The 23,753-nt window shown below is 40.5% G+C and overlaps 1 protein-coding gene and 1 pseudogene across 1 annotated transcript; one reads left to right on the forward strand and one right to left on the reverse strand.

Annotated features, from left to right (window-relative positions):
- Positions 1–278: 278 nt before the first annotated feature.
- Positions 279–23,708, reverse strand: LRIT3 (leucine-rich repeat, immunoglobulin-like and transmembrane domains 3). The gene is made up of 4 exons (XM_005872402.2): positions 22,530–23,708; positions 19,183–19,655; positions 3,482–3,787; positions 279–1,679 (listed from the first exon to the last, which is right to left on the reverse strand). The coding sequence occupies exons 1-4, from the start codon at positions 22,643–22,645 to the stop codon at positions 556–558; spliced, it is 2,019 nt and encodes a 672-aa protein (XP_005872464.2). The 5' UTR covers positions 22,646–23,708; the 3' UTR covers positions 279–555.
- Positions 4,716–5,478, forward strand: LOC102251034 (annotated as a pseudogene).
- Positions 23,709–23,753: the final 45 nt, after the last annotated feature.

Genomic DNA, 23,753 nt, shown 5'->3' on the forward strand with positions numbered 1-23,753 from the left:
TTATTTATTACATGTTCTTACAAGATAATATCTTTTTAAAGTATGATTGACCACAAGCCTTAGAACAGAAAACACAAGAATTCAAGAATTCTCGTGATCCGTCTGCAATGTGTTAATAAGCATTGTTCCAAAGATAATTTCCTTGTACACCTTCCATACAAAAAAATCAAGATTGTCTGTTCATTGTAAGCATATATACATAACTCATGGACACAGACAAAAGGGTGGTGAAGGTCTGGGGTGGGGGGTGGGGGGGTGCAGGCTAGAAGGTGTCAATGGGGGGAAAAGGGGAACATAAGTAATACTTTCAACAATAAAGATTTGATTTAAAAAACAAAAAGAATAAAAAGCTTGTTCAGTTCAGAGGTCTGATGGTAGTTTTTTAAAACACAAAATCACTCCATTTGTGATTTTTATGGAAGATGTGAAAGTCTGTCTAAAAGTCATCCAAACAAAGAGGCAAATACACCCTCAAATTCTTCATTTTTTTTTTGGAAGATATTTTGTGCATTCTTGTGTGTCTGAGCTATATAATCTTAGCGATAATAATCTGGTCTAGATCTCTTCACTTTTAAAAGTCATCTGAGATTCCACACTTGACCCAGAACAAAGCAGCAATTTTTCGGGATCATCTCTGTGCCTTCGTGTCCAAAGTTCCCCTATACTTTGAGACCTTGGGGATAGGGTTTCAAATTGGATATAAGTCTCTTTCTCCAAATCTCCTTCCCAGAAGGACTCTGACTTACATTGCAGTTTGCAAACTTTATACAACAGGAAAAAAATCAATGGCAAGACAATAACACAGGCAGCGCCGCTCACCGCAATAAGGAAGGGCTCTTGAGAATGACCTTCTCCAACACTGTCAGTAGAAAAGGTGATACATTGGTCTTTCTGGGGAGGCACTCCTTTTGGACAGACACATGCTATGTATTGCCTACCAGGCTCCAGGCCATCTATGGTTACTTGGTTCTTGCTGAAGTCTGCATTCAGCAGCAGCAGGTCCTTTTCCCCATGCTTGGAATACAACACGGTCACCTCAGAGTTATGCGTGGTGTTGATGGTGTCCCACATCAAGGTCACTCTCTCTTTGGTCTCGCTGACTGCCCTGAGATTTTCTATTGTGGTTCGATCCAATAATGCCAGCTCTTCTTTTCTACTTGCACTAGCTGGGGGACGCTTACTTCCACCCATCTCCACCTTTAAATTTCTTTCCCCATCTGGATGGAGCTGGAGTGACTGTCGGCTGGCCATGGTGGTGCTTGTTGAAATTTTAGTGCTTGGAGTTGTGGTGGGAGAAACAACAGAGGAGAAGAAAGGGTATAAGGAGAAGGAAGCAGCAGAAGGAGGAAATGAAGTAGAAGTAGAAAGAAAAGTGGAAGAAGAGGGAGAGAAAGGAGAGGAGGAAGAAGGCCAGGGAGATGGCGATGAACCAGGTATGGATATAGATCTTCTAGGTCCTGGCTGGACTTCTCGCCCAGGGTGATCTCCATTCCTTCTTTCAGAACTGTCTGGTGCTATGGTGGTCGTGACAACACCAACCACTGTCACAGTAACCAGGGCTTCTGACATCCCAGCCAAATTTTTGGCCTTACACTTGTAATCCCCCGCATCCTTGTAAGAAATGTCTGTCAAGCTGATCACCGACCATCTGACTCCTTCCCCTGGAGATTCCTGAATTACTGGAAGAAAAAACATATATGTAATTCTGTGAGGAGGGAAAAAGCAACATGCCAACTGAAAAAGAAGCAACTGTTTGGTTCTACATGCGTCCCTTTTCCATAAGCCAAGAGGGAAGTGGCATACAGCAAGTCCCTAATGGCAGTTGATGGTTCCATAAATTGCCTACATGAAGGTCTAGGTCAGTGATGGTGAACCTTTTGAGCTCGGCGTGTCAGCATTTTGAAAAACCCTAACTTAACTCTGGTGCCATGTCACATATAGAAATTTTTTGATATTTGCAACCATAGTAAAACAAAAATTTATATTTTTGATATTTATTTTATATATTTAAATGCCATTTAACAAAGAAAAATCAACCAAAAAAATGAGTTCACGTGTCACCTCTGACACGCGTGTCATAGGCTCGCCATCACTGTTAGAGGCTGCCCACATTCCTTGCCACATGGCCCCTTCCACCTTCAAGCAAACAGCACCGAATCAAATCCTTCTTGTGCTTGGATTTCTGACTTCTCTGGCTGTGATCTCTCTCTCTCTCTCTCTCTCTCTCTATATATATATATATATATATATACCTCTGACACTGTGTCATAAGTTCGCCATCACTGGTCTAGGTCATGCCAGGTGCCATGAGTCTATACAGAAAATAGTATTTTTAAGAGACGTGGGACTGTGAATTGGGAGACTTCATTTTAGTAAACTTTTGTCCACTAAGTAGTATGTAATTTCAGACTTGTCAATTAGTGTCTTTAGGCCTCTGTTTCTGTATTTTTAAAATAAGGGGATAAGACAAAGTGATCTCAAAGATCTTTTCTAATTTTAATTCACTATTGTCCTATAAAATATTTATCACAAGGCCTTAATTTAATATTTCCACAAATATTTCTTCATTGAAATAAAATGCTATTTATCTACAGAGGGCACAGCAGATCATTTTCTGGCATGAAGGGGTCATAATTTGTATTCTCAATCTTTTATTTTATATTTAGTTTACATAAACTAGTAAACCACGGGTTCTTTTATTTGCAGAATAATATATAGTTTTTGAAAAATTGGAATTTTACTTTCCTAAACACTTAAATCTGACACATTTCCATTCTGTCTTGATTTCTGAAGCTTTCTGAAAACTAATACACTAAGCAGTATCCCAAGAGCCCCAAATTTAACTCACATCTCAAGGTATGGACCATTTACTACCTATATGTAAGGATATTAAGCCTTGACTTTTTTTTTATCAGGTTTCATTATTTGAACCTTGATTTAATTTAACTTTCAGGAGTTTTAAGAACAGACTGCTTTAGTCATCAGAATATCACTATAGAAACGAAGGCCAAAGCATTGGCTTAGACATAGTAGGATCTGAAAAGTCTATGAAAACAATATTTCCAAAAATTATACTTTTTGATTCACAATAATGTTTGCATGTAATTATTTAAATCATCATTTAAAATGAGAAACTGATATTAAAATCCTTTCTGAGGAAATTGTAATCATTATATATTTTAAAGTGAGTCATATCCAAGATGACATAGCAAGACAAAGGCCTTCTCTGTAGTCATTCATGCACTGGATCATGTTTTCTAAGAAAAAAAATCAGATTTTCTAATTTCATTCATGTAGTTAGTCAGATACCAACTGAGGAAAATATTAACAAAGAAAATGAACTTTCAAATCCCTTTTAACTAACACTCTTGGCATATTTTATTAGAATTAATGAGCAAATTGCAACTATTCCCCAAACCTGAGATTAAATACAGATCTTTGAAAACTTTGTTTCAACATAGGCCCGAATTTAAAAAAATACCTGTGTAATTAATAGGTGAGTGGTCAGATTTGGCCCATGTGAGTTGTGGGGTGGGGTAGCCAGTGGCATCACACCGTAGCAGGACATTACTGCCCAGAGCAGACATGATTCGGGTGGCCGAGATCATCACCGATGGCTTCAGACACTGATCCAGCTCAGCCCGCTGAAATAAAATCCCTGTCAGGCGCTCGGGCTCACTGCAGACCATCAGTGGATCAAGAAGTACTATGGCAGGATCAGCAACTTTGGATATCTCGATCATTTTGGAAATGTGACAGTCACAGAACCACGGGTTGTCCTGCAGACCTAAAACAGAAGGAGGAAAAGGCTGATAAAGGTTATTGTGATGGCTTTAGTTTACATCACAGCCTCTTGGAGAAGCAGGTGTCTGCGCTGTCTCCCTAAAAACAGAAGTACACTCAGGGATGAAATGGAGTCACCTTTCTATCAGTTTTTCCCTGGATCCAGTCACGTGAATGAACAAATCCTCTCAGTTCATATCATTAAGGGTCATAGTTAACAGTCATTGAACACTTACTCTGTACTTTGTTCTAAGCACTTACTAGTATTTTCTCATTTAATCCCAACAACCCTATATAGAGGAGAGTATTGTTATTCCCCCTGTAAAGATGAAGAAGCTAAGACACAGAGAAACCAAATAATTTGACCAAGGTCACATAGCTAATTAGTGTCAGAGGCAAGATTTGAATCCTAGTAACACAGAATGTCATAAAGTGATAGAGATATTTCTAGGGTGCTATGAAAGTACTTATATTATTACTAGAGGCCCAATGCATGAAAATTCATGCACTCTGGGGGTGGGGGGGAGGTCCCTCAGCCCGGCCTGTGCCCTCTCGCAGCTTGGGACCCCTCAGGGGATGTCCACCTGCCAGCTTAGGCTCACTCCCCGTGGCAGTCAGACATCCTTACCTCTGCAGAAAAGGCAGGAGAGGCTCCCGCCACCACTGTTGCGCTTGCAGCTGTCAGCCCGGCTTGTGGCTGAGTGGAGCTCCCCCCGTGGGAGCGCACTGACCACCAGGGGGCAGTTCCTGCATTGAGGAGCATCTGCTCGTGGTCAGTGCATGTCATAGTGACCAGTCATTCCCAGTCATTCTGCCGTTAGGGTCAATTTGCATATTACCCTTTTATTATACAGACAGTCCTTGGGTTACATCATTTCGTGGTTACATTTCCATCTCCCATTTATTTATAAAAAAAAAAAAAGTTTCGGCGGAGGAGCCGGGAGTCCAGCGCTTTATCTTCATCTGCAGCCGGGCTGGCGGCGTTGCCGGCCTTGGACACCCGGAGAGCTGCCCGCAGCTGACCTTCCTGCCGGCCGCGCTCCGACGGCCCCCAGTTCTGCCTTCCTTGCCGAGGTCCCCGCTGCCAGGCTCCGGCCCCAGATAACACAATGGTGGGCGAAGAGATGTCTCTAAGAAAACGGCTGTCAAAGTCCAGTGACGATCCTGAAGAAAAGGAAGACCAGGGGAACCCTGCAAAGCAGGCCCCAGAGACACCTAGTAATGGCCGGGTTGACATAAAAGAGTTAATTGCAAAGAAGAAACAGTTGACAGCAGAGGCAGAGGAATTGAAGCCATATTTTATGAAGGAAGTTGGCACTCACTTGGATGATTTTGTGACCAATCTCATTGAAAAGTCAGTATCATTAGATAGTGGTGGGTGTGCACTCACATCCTTTTCTGTTCTTGGAGGAGTGAACAACCATAGAGCTAAAGATCTGAGAGCACCTCCAGAACATGGAAAGATTTTTGTTATAAGGCGATCTCTCTTAGATGAGCTGTTCGAGGTGGACCACATCAGAACAATATATCACATGTTTATTGCCCTCCTCATTCTCTTTATCCTCAGCACACTTGTGGTAGATTACATTGACGAAGGAAGGTAAGACAAGAAAAAGGATGGTTGGCTAATTGGCGCATAGGATGTTGGGAGTTTTCATTGTATGTAAATTTTGGTAGAGGGTGATTTGGTTAAATTTGCTTCAGAAAATTCCAAAGTAGCTGATTCGAGGTTGAGATTTCTGTCTCTTAAAAAGTACAATACAACTAAGAAGAAGATTAGAAATTTCATTACTTTTATTTTTCTAAATGGTCTATTTAAATAGACTATAATTGGTAGTTTCTAGGTAATTTTCCTAAATCTCATGGTCTTACAGATTGGAATTCTAGGTTGTGGACCAACATATGCTGTATTAGCATATACACTGCCACCAGCTTCCCGGTGCATTGTTATCTTTGAACAGATTCATATGATAATGAAGGTCCATTCATTTGTCAGAGAGAATGTGCCTCGGGTATTGACTTCAGCTAAGGATAAATCAAGAACTGTCCCAGTACCCACAGTCAACCAGTACTTGTATTTCTTGTTTACTCCAACCCTCATCTACCGGGACAACTATCTCAGGACTCCCACTGTAAGGTGGGGTTATGTGGCTATGCAGTTTGCACAGGTGTTTGGCTGCTTATTTTATATGTACTACGTCTTTGAAAGGCTCTATGCCCCCTTGTTTCGGAATATCAAGCAGGAGCCCTTCAGTGCTCGTGTTCTGGTCCTATGTGTATTTAACTCCATCTTGCCAGGTAACATGGGGACTGGTTAATTTGGCCACTTATAAAGTTGCAAGGAAAATAGAAAGCTATTGCACCTTTGATTTACCTGCTTTTCACTTATAAATTCATCTGCATATCTATACCTATCTTTTTTTTAATTTCTTTATTGATTAAGGTATTACATATGTGTCCTTATCCCTCCATTGCCCCTCCCCCACCCCCACTCATGCCCTTATCCCCCTGTTGTCTGGCCATGTTAGCCGTCTTTGCTGTGTCTGCTGTCGTGCACGAATACGCCTTAGCTGTTTGCTTGAGCTTTTTCTACCCAGTGCTCTTCGTGCTTTTCATGTTCTTTGGAATGGCTTTCAACTTCATTGTCAATGACAGCCGGAAAAGGCCGATTTGGAACGTCATGATGTGGACTTCACTTTTTGCGAGCCAGGGAGTCCTCCTGTGCTTTTATTCTCAAGAGTGGTATGCACGTCAGCACTGTCCTCTGAAAAACCCCACATTTCTGGATTACATCCGGCCACGTTCCTGGACTTGCCGCTACGTGTTTTAGAAGCTTGGACTTGGTTTCCTTCCTTGACACTGAAGACTGGGTATTCTGCCTGACTTGGGGGCCGGCATCTATTTCCAGCTGTTACTGATGAAGTTATCCCTGTTGTTTGGACCACTCCAGGCTTGACAGATGACTCACTCCATCCCTAGGTCATCTGGAGCTGAGCTGTTGGAAGTTTACTGGACTTAATGTACACTTAAGCAGTGCTTTTTTGTATTACTTTGCGGAGAAGGAAGACTTAATAGCTAACGTAATGACAGATGTTTGCTGGGTCATATTGGCTTAAGCCTCAGAAATTAAATGTTTTCTTTCTCAACTATCTAATTAGAGACTAAACATCATGTTTTCTTGGCCATTGAATTAGCCAAAACACTTATGAAGAAATCATTTAAATACCTCTGGCTTAGAAATTTTTTCATGCACAGTGGTGGAATGTATGCTAATTAACCATGCAATTGGGAAAGAAAAGAATATGGAATGTTTTGCTATTTCTAGTAGAGAGAAAATATCTACTTTCCAAAGATAATCTTATTATAAATCCTAATTTGTGGGTGGTTGTTCTTCTCAGCCTGTATTTTTTTGAAAAATGTTTGGTTCTACCCAAGTCTTATCTTGTTTTACTATACAGTGTAGGTCATGGTTTCTATGAAGCAAAATTACATCTTTCACCTTGAATTCTTGAGGTTTCATTCATAATATTATATATGAGAAGAACAGAAATAGGATGGGAAAGAGAAAGAAGGCACAGGACAAAGAAAAATATTTCCTCATAACTTTCAAAGAAATTTTTTTTAAAAACTTGCGGAATCAATCATATGTTTAAATTATTTTATCATGTAACTTGTATGGAAAATAATTTTTAAAAACTTTAAGGTCATAACTTCTTTTAAGTTATTTAGAAGTATCCTTTGGTACAGTTATTTTATTGTCTAATAACTACTGACTTGAATTAATTTGCAGACTAGTACGTCTGTAACAGAAGTATTAATCGCCTCCAATAATATTAAAGTGATTCTTAAAGATTCAAAAAAAAAAAGTTTCGTCATTTCGATATATGTACATATGTGCTTTATGTTTTTTATTTATTTAACACAAGTAAAGGTCAGGAATTGTTATCTTTCTTTTAAATTTTTTTTTACTGTTTCACTTCATTACTGCTGTGTATGTGCTCCATGTGAGTGACGTAGGTGCTTACGTAGGTGGGTTCCGACTTATGGCAAAAATTGCATTACGTCATGCCATAGGAACAGATCTCCAATATAACCCGAGGACCTACTGTATAGGGAAAGTATTATAGGATGCTGAGAGGCACCTAACTCAGCCTGCACTATGTCATGATTGTGTGTGATCTGCAGACATATTGAGGTAGTACAACTTCTGTGCAGCAAAAGCATTGAGTGAGATGCAGACAGTGTCAGGAGATAAGACTGGAAAGATTGGTAGAGGTTAGAACATGGCTTGGCATGAATTTCATATGTGGTAGCCATGAAGATATATTGCCCAAATTCCCCTTCAGGAGAGAATCAGCAGCCAGGAACACAGTTGGTTGACAACCTCCTGTTGCAAGTGCCTTCAGGATCTGCCTCAGCTATCAGAGTTATTAGCCAAAATGTGTTGGTCTTCAAGGAGGCTGTCAGTGTGAGCTTAAAGGAAAGTGAGGAAAATGCTACTAGAAACTATAGGGAAGGGGACCCTTGTTATGGAGTGGCAAAAAGTTTAGCAACACTGTCACCTGTGGTTAACAGGAAAAATAGGAAACATATTCAATAAATAAATGTTCTAGCTAAGGATATTTCCACACAGAGTGCTGCCTGGTATCTTCTTGCTTCTCACAATAAAATGTAAAGAGACATCAGCTAAAAGAAGATATGAAGTATAAATATAAAATATTTTTATATATAAAAGCTAATATAAATATAAAAGAACCAAAACCTGTTGGGTCCAATAATAAAACTGTTTCAGTATGGAGGTTCCTCAAAAAATAAAAATAGAACTGCCTTATGACCAGGGATTCCACTTCTGGGTATATATCTGAAGAAACCTAAAACACTAATTGAAAAGAATATATGCACCCCATTATTTACAATAGCCAAGGTAAGGAAGCAACCCAAGTGTCCATCAATAGACCATTGGATAAAAAGGCTGTGGTATTTTTATACATTAAAATATTACCCAACAATAAAAAGAATGAAATTCAATATATGCGATAGCATGGATGGACCTAGAGGGTATTACGCAAGTGGCATAAGTCGGAGAGAAAAACAAATACCATATGATTTCACTTATATGTGAAATCTAAAGAGCAAAATAAACAAAATAAAAGCAGACTCATAGATACAGAGATCAGACTGATAGTTGCCAGATTGGAGGGGAATTGGGGGGCTGGGTAAAGACTGTGAAGGCATTAAGAAGTACAAATTAGTAGTTACAGAATAGTTATGGGGATGTAAAGTACAGCATAGGGAATATAGTCAATAATATAATAACTACATATGGTGCCAGGTGGGTACTTGAAATATTGGGGGGATTACTTTGTAAAGTATAGAACTGTCTAAGCCTTATGCTGTACACCTGAATCTAATACAAAATAATATTGAATGGAAACTATAATTGAAAAATAAAAAATAATAAAGCTGTTTTTTATACTGAGCCTCCCCAAATTTTTCAAATTAAGAAAGAGCTTCAGAGTGAAAATTAATCCAGTGTGGGTGAGATTACAATAGCATTTGCTAAGATCTCAGAGGGATCTAAGATGGTGCTTCAGAGCCTGCAGTCAGACAAAGTCTCTCTAAGGATCTTAAGGGTGATGTCCCATAGCAGCCTCCCACTAGCCTAAGGTTGAAAGGATTTACCTCAGGAAGATTTGTGGTTGTGACTTTTTACTAATGGAGTGGATTATACAATGATTCCTAAGGAGAAACGACAGAATTGCAATTTTAAAAAATTCTAACCATGGTGGAAGATTTAACTGTTCACTATAAATTCTAGATTTCTATTTATGCCTATCTATAATAATAAAAGTGTAATATGATAATTAGACTGGACATCCTTCTGGATGACCTTCCGGACGAAGCCGGGGCTGCGAGGGAAGCCCAGGTCCCAGGTGCCAGAGGGAAGCCAGTGCCGGCAGCTGGGGGAAGGAAGGCCTACTCTTGCATGAATTTCATGCATCGGGCCTCTAGTTTTTATTATAATAGCACTTCATGACTAATCGTTATTTTCTGCCAGTATTGGTAAGCGTTTACTGTGTGTGTGTTTTCAACTATCCTAGAAATTCCTTTTCTTTCATGGTCAATTACCTTAGACTTCTTCCTCTTATAATTAGTCCTGTGAATCTACGACCAGTTCCCTAACATTGATTTGAATTCTATTCAACCTGCCAACAAACATCAAATTCATCCTGTCATGTAATAATTAATATGTGTAGAATACTTTATACTTTCAAAACACCTGCTATCCAAGATTTTTTCTTTATAAGATAACAATACAAGTTGGCAGTTATTGATTGCCCCCTATGTTGCAAAGACTGTATTTGTCAAGAATTGTAAAAGGTCTGAGTTTTACCCTACTCTAGAGTGACCAACTCATCCCAGTTCACCAATTTCTTAGATGTTGCCAGAAGACACAAGACTCCTTGTCAGAGATGAAGGACAGTTTATTACTCACAGCTCTGAAGGGAGAGATTATCTTTATTGCACCGGGCAGTAAGCATGCCTACCCTTTGCTCTGGAGGGGGACATACCTCTACTTTTCAAAGCAGCTCTCTACACAAATATTCTTGAAAAGATCGTTCAAAACAAAAGGCAGTCAGTGCCTGCCTCTGCTCAGCAGACATGCAGAGATGTGAGGGACAATGGGACATTGTTCCCCAACAGTGCTCAGCATGCCCAAGGATCTGTCTGACAACAGCATGAGGCGGATGATATTAGTATCATCCTCACTTTAAGGAGAAAACCAATGCTCTGGGAGGTTAAGGGGTCTGCCCAACTGGGATGCAGTCAGGATTTGAACCTCACGATCCTGATCTTAAAGCTCTCATTCTCCACCACCATGTATACGTCTTACACGGACCTCAGGAAGCTAGTGTGATTTTTCCAATTTCACACCAAAGGACATTAAAGCACCGAGATCACTTTCATGGCTTCATAAGTGGTCCTAACCCTACATGCTGTAGCCTCCTAATCTAATACTCCTTCTACCATAACTCATTTCTTCATCACCTAAAAACAGCTAGAGCCACAGGTGGCCGTTAGAAGTGCTGTTATCTACAAATAACCAATGTCAAGGTAGTGATATCTGGAGTACAAACGTCTACATAGGGAAAGATCAAAGAGCTGTAACGTTAGCAGTTTCATTCGAGCTTTGAAACTGTTATAAAAATGTGTTAACAATGAAATAAAATTCTTTTAAAAATTAATCCAACTTGCTATATCTAAAAGTTATGTAAACCAGGGAAATATCTTCAAACCCCTCAAGAACAAAACGTGCATTTATTCCAGCTTTGGAATATCTAAGGTCAAAGGTACAACTTTAAAAACCTGAATAACAGCCATCTAAGTGCTGAACACATTCATCAAGTGTTTTTTCTTCTGGGGACAAAGGTACAAGAGCCCTCTGAAGTTAAAGTGTTACTTGTACTGCATTCCTTCAAAGCAACGTGCCAACCACAGTCACAGTAATTTGCATTAATTAATTTATTTTAGATTGCTATTCTTGGCCAGAGTCAGATGGACTTTGCCTTACCTTTTTTCTAAAGGGGTAATGCTTTCCATGCATCACAGTAATTGGATTAAATGGGCTAACAAAAAATAAAAAATAAAAACAGACTGATAGTTACAGAGAACAGACTGACAGCTAACAGAGTGGAGAGGAGTTGGAGAGCTGGGTGAAAAAGGTAAAAGGATTAAGCAAAGAAAAAAAAACAACAAAAAAAAAACACCTCATAGACACAGAGAATAGTATGGTGCTTACCAGGGGAAAGAGGGGTGGGGAAAGGTAGCAGAGGGTGAAGAGGAGATAAATGGGATAAAAGAAGAGTTGGCTTAGGGTGGTGAACACACAATACAATATACAGATGATGTATTATAGAATTGTACACCTGAAACCTATATAATTCTATTAAAAAATGTCACTCCAATAAATTCAATAAAATTAAAAACAAACAAATAAATAATAAATAAAAGTTTAAAGAATAAAAGAAGATATCTCAGGAGAGGGACTATGATTAAAGCTTGACTCCACCTCTTTGTCAGCTGGTAAAGAGGATGGTGTTGATTACAGACCTACCTCATGTGGTTTCTCATAAGGCTAAGGTACCCCAGGAGTCCTCAGAAGGGCACTTGGCAGGGTGTAAGCCTTAGCTATGTGGAACTTGCTAGCAAAGGAGAGGCACACCCACAGGGATTGAGGAGTGTTTGCTGAATTAAATGAATGCCATTTCGAAAATTCTGTGGAAGTACTGGGGCCGCCGCAACCCTTCAGGTGAACTCCATTCTGATTATGGAAAAGCTCATGTTTATAGTGTAGCAATTTGGGTACCAGGGAAAAACACCCAAAAAGGCATTGTATAACCTCTCCTACTGCAGGCTTTTTCCTCCAAGATAAACAGTGTAAGATCTATAGAGCCTGCCTATATAAATATTTGCTTATTCTTGAGAAAGAAACCATGGAAATTTACCTGTACTGCAAATCAAAAATCTAATCTAGTTTCATAGTTAATTTAAATGCTTACTTGCAGGACACTAGTTTATGTTTTACGGATACACTAAAGGGCAGTTTTATTAAGTTGGTATTTTTACTCATGTGGAAGAGAGAGGGAGTAATGGAAAAGCCTCTGCCTAAATTTTCATTAACTAAATACAAGATATAAAGAGCTCAGTAAAGTAATGCATTTGGGAGGAAAGTGAGTCTGGTACTATTACACACCATACCCCGAATTACAAAGGAGTGAGGAAGAGCATGGGTTCAGGTGCCAAACAGACTGCACTCATAACCCAGCTCCATTGCTACGTGGTGAGTGAATTTGGTCAAGTGGCTTACCTTGCGCCTCATTTCCTCATCTATAAAATGGGGATGGAATGGTACTTACTACAGGGTTACTATGAGACTAGAAGAAGATATATCTGTAAAGTATAAGAACTAGGCATGGCCCTGAGTAAGCACTCCATCAATGTTCACCATTTCTATTTTTATTACAATTAGAACCTCCATCTGCTGACAGTAATAAACACCGGACAATAAGAATGAAATAGAAGCAGACTGCATCCCACTCTAATAGTACACAAGTAAATTCTCCAGGGCGCCTGGAAAGATATAACTGCTACAGTTAAACACTGAGTTCTAGAAAATCTAGGATCGGTTCTCATCACCTTAGTTTAATGATGAAATTTGAAGACTCAAATATAATTAGACTAACAAACAAGCCAAAGTAGAGAGGCCGTTCTGTATAAGACGCTGCCATCTCGGTCCCAGCTGCTGAGGTTTATTGTTGATCTAAAATCGTAACCTCAGAGGCTGTCCACCTCAGCTAACGAACTATCACAGATGTCTCATTATGTGCTCATTACAGTCCTATGAGCAAGATGGGTCAGTCCTCCCATCTCTATTTGCCAGATGAGGAAACTGAGTTTTCTGTATGTGACTCACACATGAAGAGTCCTCTTTAAGAGGGTAGCACTTCTTTCCCCTTCTGTTCCCTAGACTCTGTGAAGGCCAGCTGCTGCCATGGCTTGACATGTTTCAAAATATCTTTTATTATTCATTATCATGATATTATCATTATTTTAAAAGTAATGCATGATCATTACAGAACGATTTAAAAATATAAAAAAGTGAAAAAATGGCCCACCACCCAAAAAGGACAGTTCACCAACTAGTATATCTTTTCAGTCTTTTTCTTCACCCATTCTAAAAGAGTTATGATGGTGCTTTATGTACAATTACATATCCTGCTTCTGAAATTTAATGTTATATCAAAAGTATTTTCATGTTACTACCTTTAAAGAACCTGCTTTTGAAGAATCTGAACCTTAAAATGTGACAGTAAAATTTCATAACCCTTGATCCCTAAGTTCTCAAGCAGATTTAACTCACAGGTGAAAAATACTGATATCCTATAAATTACTTCTTCATAGTAATATTAGTAACTAATCCTTAGAGAGCTATTAATAGCAATTTGTTAATTTGTTTTTATTTTCTACTTCATGTCTCCACTGGCTAATTCTATTAGAACCAAGAATTGCTTCCAAAGGAACATAGAAAAACTATAAAGAAATAGAATCAAAATGTTTAAATTAAGACAATTTCTAGCTATTAGCCTTACTCATAAGGAGTACAAATTAGTAGCTAAAATAAAGAAATACCACAGTATAGATTTACATGGTGCCTCACAGTGTACATAATAAATACTCCAAAGCTATTATTAAATTAATGTCTTTTTTCCTCTAACCCATCCTATGATATTTCTTTTATTCTCTAATAAAAATGATTCAATGACTATATAAACAATGGGCAAAACGTGAAATAGCAATATAAGAAAAGCTTATGTGATATTTCCATCTTTGTATCTTGTTCTTACTAGAGGCCTGGTGCATGAAATTCGTGCACGGGGAGGGGGGGTGTCCCTCAGCCCAGCCTGCACGCTCTCCAAGCGGGGATTCCTCTCACAATCCGGGACTGCTGGCTCCCAACTGCTCGCCTGCCTGCTGGCCTGATTGCCCCTAACTGCTTCTGCCTGCCAATCTAATCACCCCCTAACCACTCCCCTGCCAGCCTAATAGATGCCTAACTGCTCCCCTGTTGGCCCAATTTCCCCTAACTGTCCTCCCCTGTCAGCCTGGTTGCCCCTAACTGCCCTCCCCTGCCAGCCTGGTCACTCCCAACTGCTTTCCCCTGCAGGCCTGGTCACCCCCAACTGCCCTCCCCTGCAGGCCTGGTCCCCCCAACTGCCTTCCCTTGCAGGCCTGGTCGCCCCCAACTGCCCTCCTCTGCTGGCCCAGTCACCCCTAACTGTCCTCCCCTGCTTGCCATCTTGTGGTGGCCATCTTTGATGACATGGGGTCGGCCACCTTGTGTTGGAGTGATGGTCAATTTGCATATTACCTCTTTATTAGATAGGATGACTCATGGTTTTAGTTTCATAAGCACCAAAAAGCATTTACATTTCAACAAAAGCAATGCTAAATCCATTTATATGCTGTCACAGCATTTTCTTTTTTATTAAAAAAAATCTCAAATTATCTTTTCTTCATACTTGACTTCAGCCAATATTTGATATGGTCAATAGGGTTTCCTGGCACAAATTTAGCCTCTAGTTGCTTCTCACTCCAAAAGGGTTATAAGTCACCTCACTAGCCAAAGGCTCACTAGTTATTTAGAAGTACAGCCTCATCTTCAGCCCTGATGGACACACTTTGTGAACTGACAACACAGGTCTGAGGGAGTTTACATTTTAAGAACCCAAGACAGAAAGACCAGGTGAAGATAGCGGTGTAGGTAGGTGCAGTACTCGCATCCTCCCACAACCACATCAAAATTACAGCTAATCCACAGAACAACCATCATTCAGAACTGCCTGAAATCTGGATGAATGATACTAGAGAATCCTATCTAATAAAAAATAATATGCAAATTGACCATCACTCCAACACACAAGATGGCCGCCCCCATGTGGACACAAGATGGCTGGCAGGGGAGGGCAGTTGTGGGCAATCAGGCCAGCAGGGGAGGGCAATTGGGGGGGACCAGACCTGCAGGGGAGGGCAGCTGGGGGGGACCAGGCCTGCAGGGGAGGGCAGTTAGGGGCAACCAGACTGGCAGGGGAGAGCAGTCTGGGGTGACCAGGCTGGCAGGGGAGGGCAGTTGGGGGCGACCAAGCCTGCAGGGGAGGGCAGTTAGGTGTTGATCAGGTGGCAGGGGAGTGGTTAGGGGGTGATCAGGCTGGCAGGCAGAAGCGGTTAGGGGCAATCAGGCAGGCAGACAGGCGAGCGGTTGGGAGCCAGCAGTCCTGGATTGTGAGAGGGATGTCCAACTGCCCGTTTAGGCCAAATCCCACCAGGATCGGGCCTAAATGGGCAGTCGGACATCCCACAAGGGGTCCCAGATTGGAGAGGGTGCAGGCTTTGCTGAGGGACACACCCCCCCGGTGCACAAATTTTGTGCACTGGGCCTCTAGTTAAAGAATAAAGCACATTGAGTCTGGTAAGAGGAGCAGAGGCATGTAAAAGGCTGGTCCCACACCCAAGCATGGCTTTTTTTTTTTTAATCAAGAGGGCTATCTTGGCTGTGAAGATGTCTCATGAGAAGCAAGGGGTCCAGCCTCACACTAGACCCCTCAGCCCAGGGTTCCAATGCCAGGAAGAGAAATGCCCATAACTTTGGGCTATAAAAACCAGCGGGAATTGTGGCTGAGTGACAGAGGCTGCTGGAGAACCAGGCATTCCTCTTAAAGGGCCAGAGCATAGATTTACTTGGACTCACTCCCTCTGAGCCCCATCAGCTCTTAAAGGATCCAGGGACATACAGGGAGGAACTAATTTGTCTGGCATCAGGTCAAAAACTAGGGGGCAACTTACTCCCAGACAAAGGTGCTAGAAGAAGTCATTGTTCCTTTGCTGAGACTTTCCCACCACAGTGCTGACAGGCTGTCACCATATCTGAGTGTCTGGCCCACACTGTTCACCCAGACCTGGTGATTCCCTTAGACCCCACCTCACCCAAGCTGTTTGCAGTGGTTTTTCTATATGAATGGCCTATCCTTGCTCAGGCTTCAGACTTTCCTAAAATCTCTCAAACAAGCAGCAGCTGGCATCAGCATGTCCCATACCTCTTGATAAGTGGCCCCAGGCCCAGCACTAGCAGCAGCCTGCCTTGGTTCATAGCTTGGCCTCTCTGGGGCACCTCCAAGCCCAACACAAGTAGTAACTATCTGCAGATCACTCTGTAGCTTGTGCCAGGTGGCCCCATGCAGGGCACAAGCAGTAGCTGATTTTGTATCTCCCGAAAGGCCCCAGAGACAGTACACCCGGTGGTCAGCTTCAGACTATGCCAGATTACAACCCTACCACATCCACGTATGACCCACTTAAGGGGCAGACTTGGAGAGCACCAAAGCTCCACTGAAGCAAGTCCTGTTCCATAGGGGTGTCTCCTGCACAGCAGCTCTTGCACTATAATCATAGCTGGTCCTCATAGCTAATTGGCCTGGGGGTCAATACCTCCCAGGGACCAAATAGCAATCAAGGTTCAACTACAACACAACAGTGCACACAGCCACACATGGGTGCACCTAGAGGGCCCAGCTCAGGTGACTAGGAAGGCTGAGCCACTGGGCTCTAAAGGATGCCTACTACATAAGGCCATTCTACCAATTCCAGGATACATAGCAGCTCTACCTAATATATAGAAACAAACATGGAAGCAACCGGAATGCAGAGACAAAGAAACATGTCACAAATGAAAAAAAATGGAAGCAAGCAAAATACTGGAAACAGAGTTCAAAACAAGGTTATAAGGTTACTCAAGGATCTTAATGAGAGCTTCAAGGGACTTAGTGAGACTTTCAAGGATCTTGATGAGAATTTCAAAGACAAGAAAGGACCAGTCAGAAATTAAGCATAAACTAACTGAAATAAAGAATAATTTACAGGGATTCAATGGGGGATTCTGAGAACCAAATCAATGATTTGGAAATATGAGGAAGCATTAAAAAACCCCACTCAGAAGAGCAAAAAGAAAGAAGAATCCAAAAATATGAAGATAGTGTAAGGAGAGTCTGAGGCAACTTCACGTGTATCAACATCCAGATCATGAGGGTACCAGAAAGAGAAGAGAGGGAGCAAGAAATTGAAAATCTACTTGAAAAAATAATAAGAGGAAACTTCCCTTACCTGATGAATGAAATAGACATACAAGGCCAGGAAGCACAGAGTCCTAACAAGAGGAATCCAAAGAGGCTCATACCAAGACATATCATAATTAAAATGCCAAAGGTTAAAGACAAAGAGGGAATCTTAAAAGCAGCAAGAGAAAAGCAGTTATCTACAAGGGAGCACCCATACAACTGTCAGCTGATTTCTCAACAGAAACTTTGCAGGCCATAAGAGAGTGGCAAGAAATATTCAAAGTGATGAATAGCAAGGACCTACAACCTAGATTACTCTACCCAGCAAAGTTATCATTTAGAATTGAAGGTCTGATAAAGAACTTCACAGACAAGAAAAAGCTAAAAGAGTTCTTCACCACAAAACAAGTATTACATGAAATGTTAAAGAGTCTTCTTTAAGAAGAAGAAAAAAGATTTAAAAATATGAACAATATTACATGAAATGTTAAATGGTCTTCTTTAAGAAGAAGAAAAAAGATTTAAAAATATGAATAATAAAATCGCAGTAAATATATATCTATCAACAATTGAATCTGAAAGTAAAAATAAATGAACAAGGAATCTAATGAACCAAAAAACCTGATATATAAAATAGAACCAGAGGCATGGAAACATGGAACAGACTGATGAATCTCAGAGGGAAGGGGGAGGGGGAGCGGGAAGAAATTAACCAAAGAACTTATATACATCCATGCATTACCCATGGACACAGACAATAGGGTGGTGAAGGCCTGATGTGTGGCAGGATCCAGGTGGAGGAAGGCAATATCTCAACAATATAGATTTTTAATTTTTATTTTTTTTAAATATATTATATTGATTTTTTACAGAGAGGAAGGGAAAGGGATAGAGAGTTAGAAACATCCATGAGAGAGAAACATCGATCAGCTGCCTCCTGCACACCCCCCACTGGGGATGTGCCCGCAATCAAGGTACATGCCCTTGACCGGAATTGAACCTGGGACCCCTCAGTCCACTGGCCGATGCTCTAGCCAATGAGCCAAACTGGTCAGGGCTAAATAAAAAATAAAATAAAAAAAACACCCAAGGCAAGTATTCCTAGAACCTAAACAAAGTCAAGATTGAAATATATAAAACTAATCACAACTAAACTAAGAAACTATGTGCATTAGGAGATCTATTTGGGGCCAGTAAAATAACTGGAGTCTTCATCATTTCTTTTTAGATTACAAAAATTTGGCTACTATCCTACCTAACTAATTAAACCACTGCCACCTCATACAGATGGCAATGCCCCTCTCCCCTCCTGGAGAAGCTGGTGAAGGGTTGAAAAGAGACCAGAGCAGAAGGTTGACCGTGGCAGGATGGAGCATCAGTGTGCTCAGAAGAACCAGCGGAGGTTGGTGGATTTTGTCACTCAGCTCCAGGCTCTCTAATAGCAGCATTAGTCTCTGAGTGTATGAAACCAACTCTCCTCCCAACTTCAACACACCAGAACACACACACACACACACACACACACACACACACACACACACACACAACCATTATACCTACCCAGGACAGATGGGTAAATTGACTTAGGTCAACTGATGAAGTGCTATTCCATGCAAAGTGCAAGTACAGAGTAAGAAACCAAACTCAAAAACATGAAAAGATTGCACAACTGAGCAATATGCTGAGCAAATTATCTGGACCTGAGGGGAGCAGAGGCTTGTGAGCTTACCAAGAATAATTCTTCTTGGTGAAAGCTTCCGGCTTCTGGACAGTGTTGTAAGTACATGGGACCAGCTCTCCAGGAATTCTGGTGGCAGTGTGGTTAGTCTGTTGCTTGATAAATCCAAGTAGGTGAGGTTCTTCAGGTACCTGGCTGCCCCATTTGGCACACTCGTTATTTGGTTGTTGTGCAAATCCAGGATCCTTAGATGGGGCATGTACAGCAGAGATGCCCAAGGGAAGGCAGCTAGAGAATTCCCATCCAAGCGCAACTCATGCAGCTGCCCCAGGTTGTAAAAGCTGCTGGCCTCAAGGCTGGAGACAGAATTGTAAGTCACCCAGAGGTACTGGAGCTCCACCAGGTAGTAGAAGGCATCGGCGGGGATCGTGCGGATGACGGTCTTCTCTATGCGAAGCTTCACAGTGTCCACGGGGAAGTTCAGGGGGAGCTCGTTCATATCCAGGTCATTACACAGCACCGACCTAGTGTCACAACAAGAGCAGTGGGAGGAAACCTGCGTTCCGAGACCCATTTGAAAAAAACAATGCTTATTTGAAACATGCATCAACTGAAAATTCCTTACTGGTTTTCACAAAATATTTGTGGAGCCTGGCTGACCTGTTCATTAATAATTTGTCATCATTATCTTCTTCTATGTTAAACCATATGAAATGGCCATTTCTATAGGTTAAAAATGATCAACTATAAGAATTTTCATATGGTTCACCTAATATTGATGAAGTTCTTTGTAAGTCAGGCCTGTCCAACACACACCATATTCATTACCTTATTTAGTTGTCGGACAGCCCTATGAGGTAGATGCTGGGGAAGAGGGAAAGGCACCAGCTCTGGAGTTGGTCTAATCTTGGCTCAGATCTAAGCTCATGCCATCTCTTTTGTGGCAAAGCCCATCCTCACCAATTGCCCCACTTCTTTTTCCCATGTAGCTTTGTTAGGGTGGTTCATTGAAATGCATGTAAAGTTTTATACCTTCCTGACACATAACAGGCATTCAGTGAGTGCCTGCTATTTTTACCGTCCATCTTCTTTTTACAGTAAAATAACTGAGGCCTATCCACATTAGGTAACTTGCCAAGGTTACATAGCTAGTGGGTCACACAGTCACCTTCCAACCCACATTGGTCCAACTCCAAAGTGTACACTTAACCTCCTTATGAAATGACCCATTTTTAAAGAATCCCCTGTTGAAGTTATAAATTGATCTCTTTTAAGGAAGGAAGGAGCAAGTGTTCACACTGGATGCTTAAAGCTGACCTCTATTTCAACAACGTGTCTTGTGCATTGCTTCCAGGCCAAGGAATAAACCAGAAACTGCAAGTTTATTCCGTTCACCACTCACTAACGTAAATGACCTTGAGCAGGTCACATTGTGACCTTGCTTAGTGGTACATGTAAAATAGGCATAAAAAAACAAGCTTGTCCCATGTGTGAGTGTAAAGTATAAAGAATCAGAGAATTTAGATGCATTGTAACTTGAAAAAAGATCTATTTATCTCCCATTGTACACTCATTTCCACTGGATTGCTGAAAATGAACAATGAAACATAAATTATAATGCATTATACATGTAGTCAACAAATCAGCCATTCAGTGAAATATATCACGTTAAGTGGGTGAACTTTAAAAGCAGCCCACAAGGCAAAGAGGGGAAATGCAGCATAAAGCTGCAATGTCCTGCTAGCTAGCATCTCCTGTCTGTAACTTCAAGGGAAGACCATACAAAGCATTGGAATTCTATAAGGACACTTCCTATTCTTTTTTTAAAAATACATTTTATTGATTTTTTACAGAGAGGAAGGGAGCAAGATAGAGTTAGAAACATCAATGAGAGAGAAACAGTGATCAGCTGCCTCCTGCACACCCCCTACTGGGGATGTGCCCTCAACCAAGGTACATGCCCTTGACCGGAATCGAATCTGGGACCTTTCAGTCCGCAGGCCGACACTCTATCCACTGAGCCAAACTGGTTAGGGCGACACTTCCTATTCTTCATCTCTACTCTCTATCACAAATTTCAGTGCTACTTTAGATCAGAATGATCCAATTTCTACTCATTAAGTTAACATTCCAGTGTAATGGAATGTTAGCTGAAATGGAATGGACGCTGAAAGACCCAGTGTCTTTATCAATCAGTCACTGTATCAACTCCGTGCTGTGACCTTGCACAAGTCCTTTAGCCTCTGTGTGGCTTCGTTTCTTCATTTACAAAATAACAGCAGAACTAAATTCTTTCTAGAGCTCTTGCCAAGAATAATACACTATGGTTTTCATAAAATCCATCAATAATGGGGCCACCAGGGGGAAGGAAACACTTCTGTGTTGTTTCTCAAGTACCCTGGCGTGAGTTGTTAACTGCTACCTAGCTTTTGCCAAGTAGGGCTTTTTAATTTGTTATGTTCTTCTCACTGTCTTAAGCCACCTAGTAAATCTTTCAAAAAAATACCAAGAGTTACTTAAGTAAAGTTTATAGAATAACAAGACAAACTACTCAATAATATGTTTTAATTTTTATTAATTTGTTTAAAGGTGTAGAACATAACTTGAGTGACTCTTAACAAATTACTTTAAGAGGCTCACTATTCAAATAACCTCAAAAGTCCATCAACCAAGTCACAAAAAAATCTGTTTTTGTCATTAAATATCCTTTAAAAAAAATCATGGTCTACCATGGTTAGCTAACAAAAGTTCCTTTTTTCATTTAACTTCTATCTCAAAGGACTCATGTATATTATGAGTATGCAATTATTTTTACTTTACAGGTAGATGTGAAAGCAACCCAGAGGTTAAATAACTTCTAAGTGTCGGCAACTGATAGAGTTGATCCATATCTTTCAAACCTCTTTTCTTTGTAAATTCCAATATCTTAAAATGAAAAACTCTAATTATGAACGTCTGTAATTTCACTCTTATGAGAGTCCTTTCTGCTTTCTAAGGTCTATCCAGTTGGCATGAACAACCCTCGAAATGAAATGGAAAACTCGGGAAGCAAATGATCTGGGAATGTTAGCACCTCCTGATCGGCCCTGCTTTCTGTAATCAGGCTGAGCGGGCCACACACATTTCAGCTTGACCTCCTGAAATGAACATTTTTCTGAACACAAGTGCAATGAACATTTTTGTATGTGTTTGAAGGTCTCAAATAAAAATGAGGGGCTTTTAAGAGCTAAACTGCTCAAGATAAAAGCATAGTATTGGCAACCAGTATTAACACAACTAAGTTAAAGCTTATGCAAATTAAACCTTCTCTTCTCTGATTTCTGATCAACAGTTTGCTTTCAAATAAGGCTGATGGGGGGTCCCTTTCCTCAGAATCATTAGAACACTTAGTAGCATACCTTGATCCCGTGCCATCATTTCTGCCGTGATAATCGCAGGTGCACTGTGAAGGACATAAACAACTCACTCCTTCCAAAAAGCTAAGCACAACGCCCAGACATGCTAAGAGACGCATTGCTCCTTTTAGAGGTTATTGGAACAACAGGTAAAAACCAAATCCTAAGCATTCAGAGACTGGTGTGCCTGGAATGCAAACAGCCATTTAGTAAGAGCAGATTACACAGGATTAGCTGAGATCTGTAGTTACTTAACCTTCAAGTGTATTTTGCAGGGGTTCAATCTTCCTAGCCTTTGAATGTGGTTTCAGCAAAGTAACACATTATAAAGAAAGTGAAAATCAAACACATGTCAAGAAAATTTCAGTAGGTGCTCGTATCTCGATTTGCAAGGAAATGCCTATTAAATTCCTTTCCTATGGATGTAATTGCTAATACATCTTTCAGCTACATGTAATGTTAAAAACAATTCAATGTCTTAGCAGATACTAGAACATATAGCAGATGATTTACATTATAACATTATAAATTTTATTTTGTGCATTTGCTTTTTATCAGCATGCATAACAATCAGTTTTACAAAATTTAGCTTTAAAGATAGAAGCACATGATGTAAAATTGATTTAGAATAGAGTTATCAATATTGCCAAGTATTGGCTATCTCCAAAAACAAAGTAGACAAAGTCTGGAACCTAGTGGGTTTTTCTGGTTTGTTTGTGTTTTTTTAGACTAAATGCTTCAATCCACCACTGAAATGTGGACCTAGGGCTCCAGTGAGTGTATCTTGTGGCTCTTGCAGGTCATCTCAGCACAGTGTAAGGCTCCTCCCAGCTCTTATTTCTACCAAAAGCTACTATCTCTTTTTAAGAATATGTTTTATTCTAAGCTCGTTTCCCAAATTATGGACATCAAACCATAGCTAAAGACAAACTCGTATGTCTTTTAGCAAAGTTAGGCTCTATCAAAAAATAAAAAGTAAATCAAATAGTTAAAAAATAACCTGAACACTCATAAGGTGGGGAGAATCCACAGGCACAATCAAGGGTTTAGGTAACATATATCACAAATATATATGGCATTTAATCTTCCTATTAGGTGGTTCTATCCATCATCTTTAAACAAAAAACTCTTTTAAAAGAATCAATTTTATAAAAGTAAGAATACTATGGGAAATATTATTTAAAACTAATAGGATGGCCCTAGCCGGTTTGGTTCAGTGGATAGAGT

This window comes from Myotis brandtii, unplaced genomic scaffold (genome assembly GCF_000412655.1).
Source record: "Myotis brandtii unplaced genomic scaffold, ASM41265v1 scaffold38, whole genome shotgun sequence".
Classification (NCBI taxonomy): domain Eukaryota; kingdom Metazoa; phylum Chordata; class Mammalia; order Chiroptera; family Vespertilionidae; genus Myotis; species Myotis brandtii.

Coding starts and splice junctions, on each gene's coding strand:
- LRIT3 (XM_005872402.2), bottom strand. CDS start 22,645: ATGCGTCTCTTAGCATGTCTGGGCGTTGTGCTTAGCTTTTTGGAAGGA. Junction 19,656..22,529: donor AATGATGGCACGGGATCAAG/GTATGCTACTAA, acceptor TTGTGACACTAG/GTCGGTGCTGTGTAATGACC. Junction 3,788..19,182: donor ACCAAGAAGAATTATTCTTG/GTAAGCTCACAA, acceptor CTTCTGTTTTAG/GTCTGCAGGACAACCCGTGG.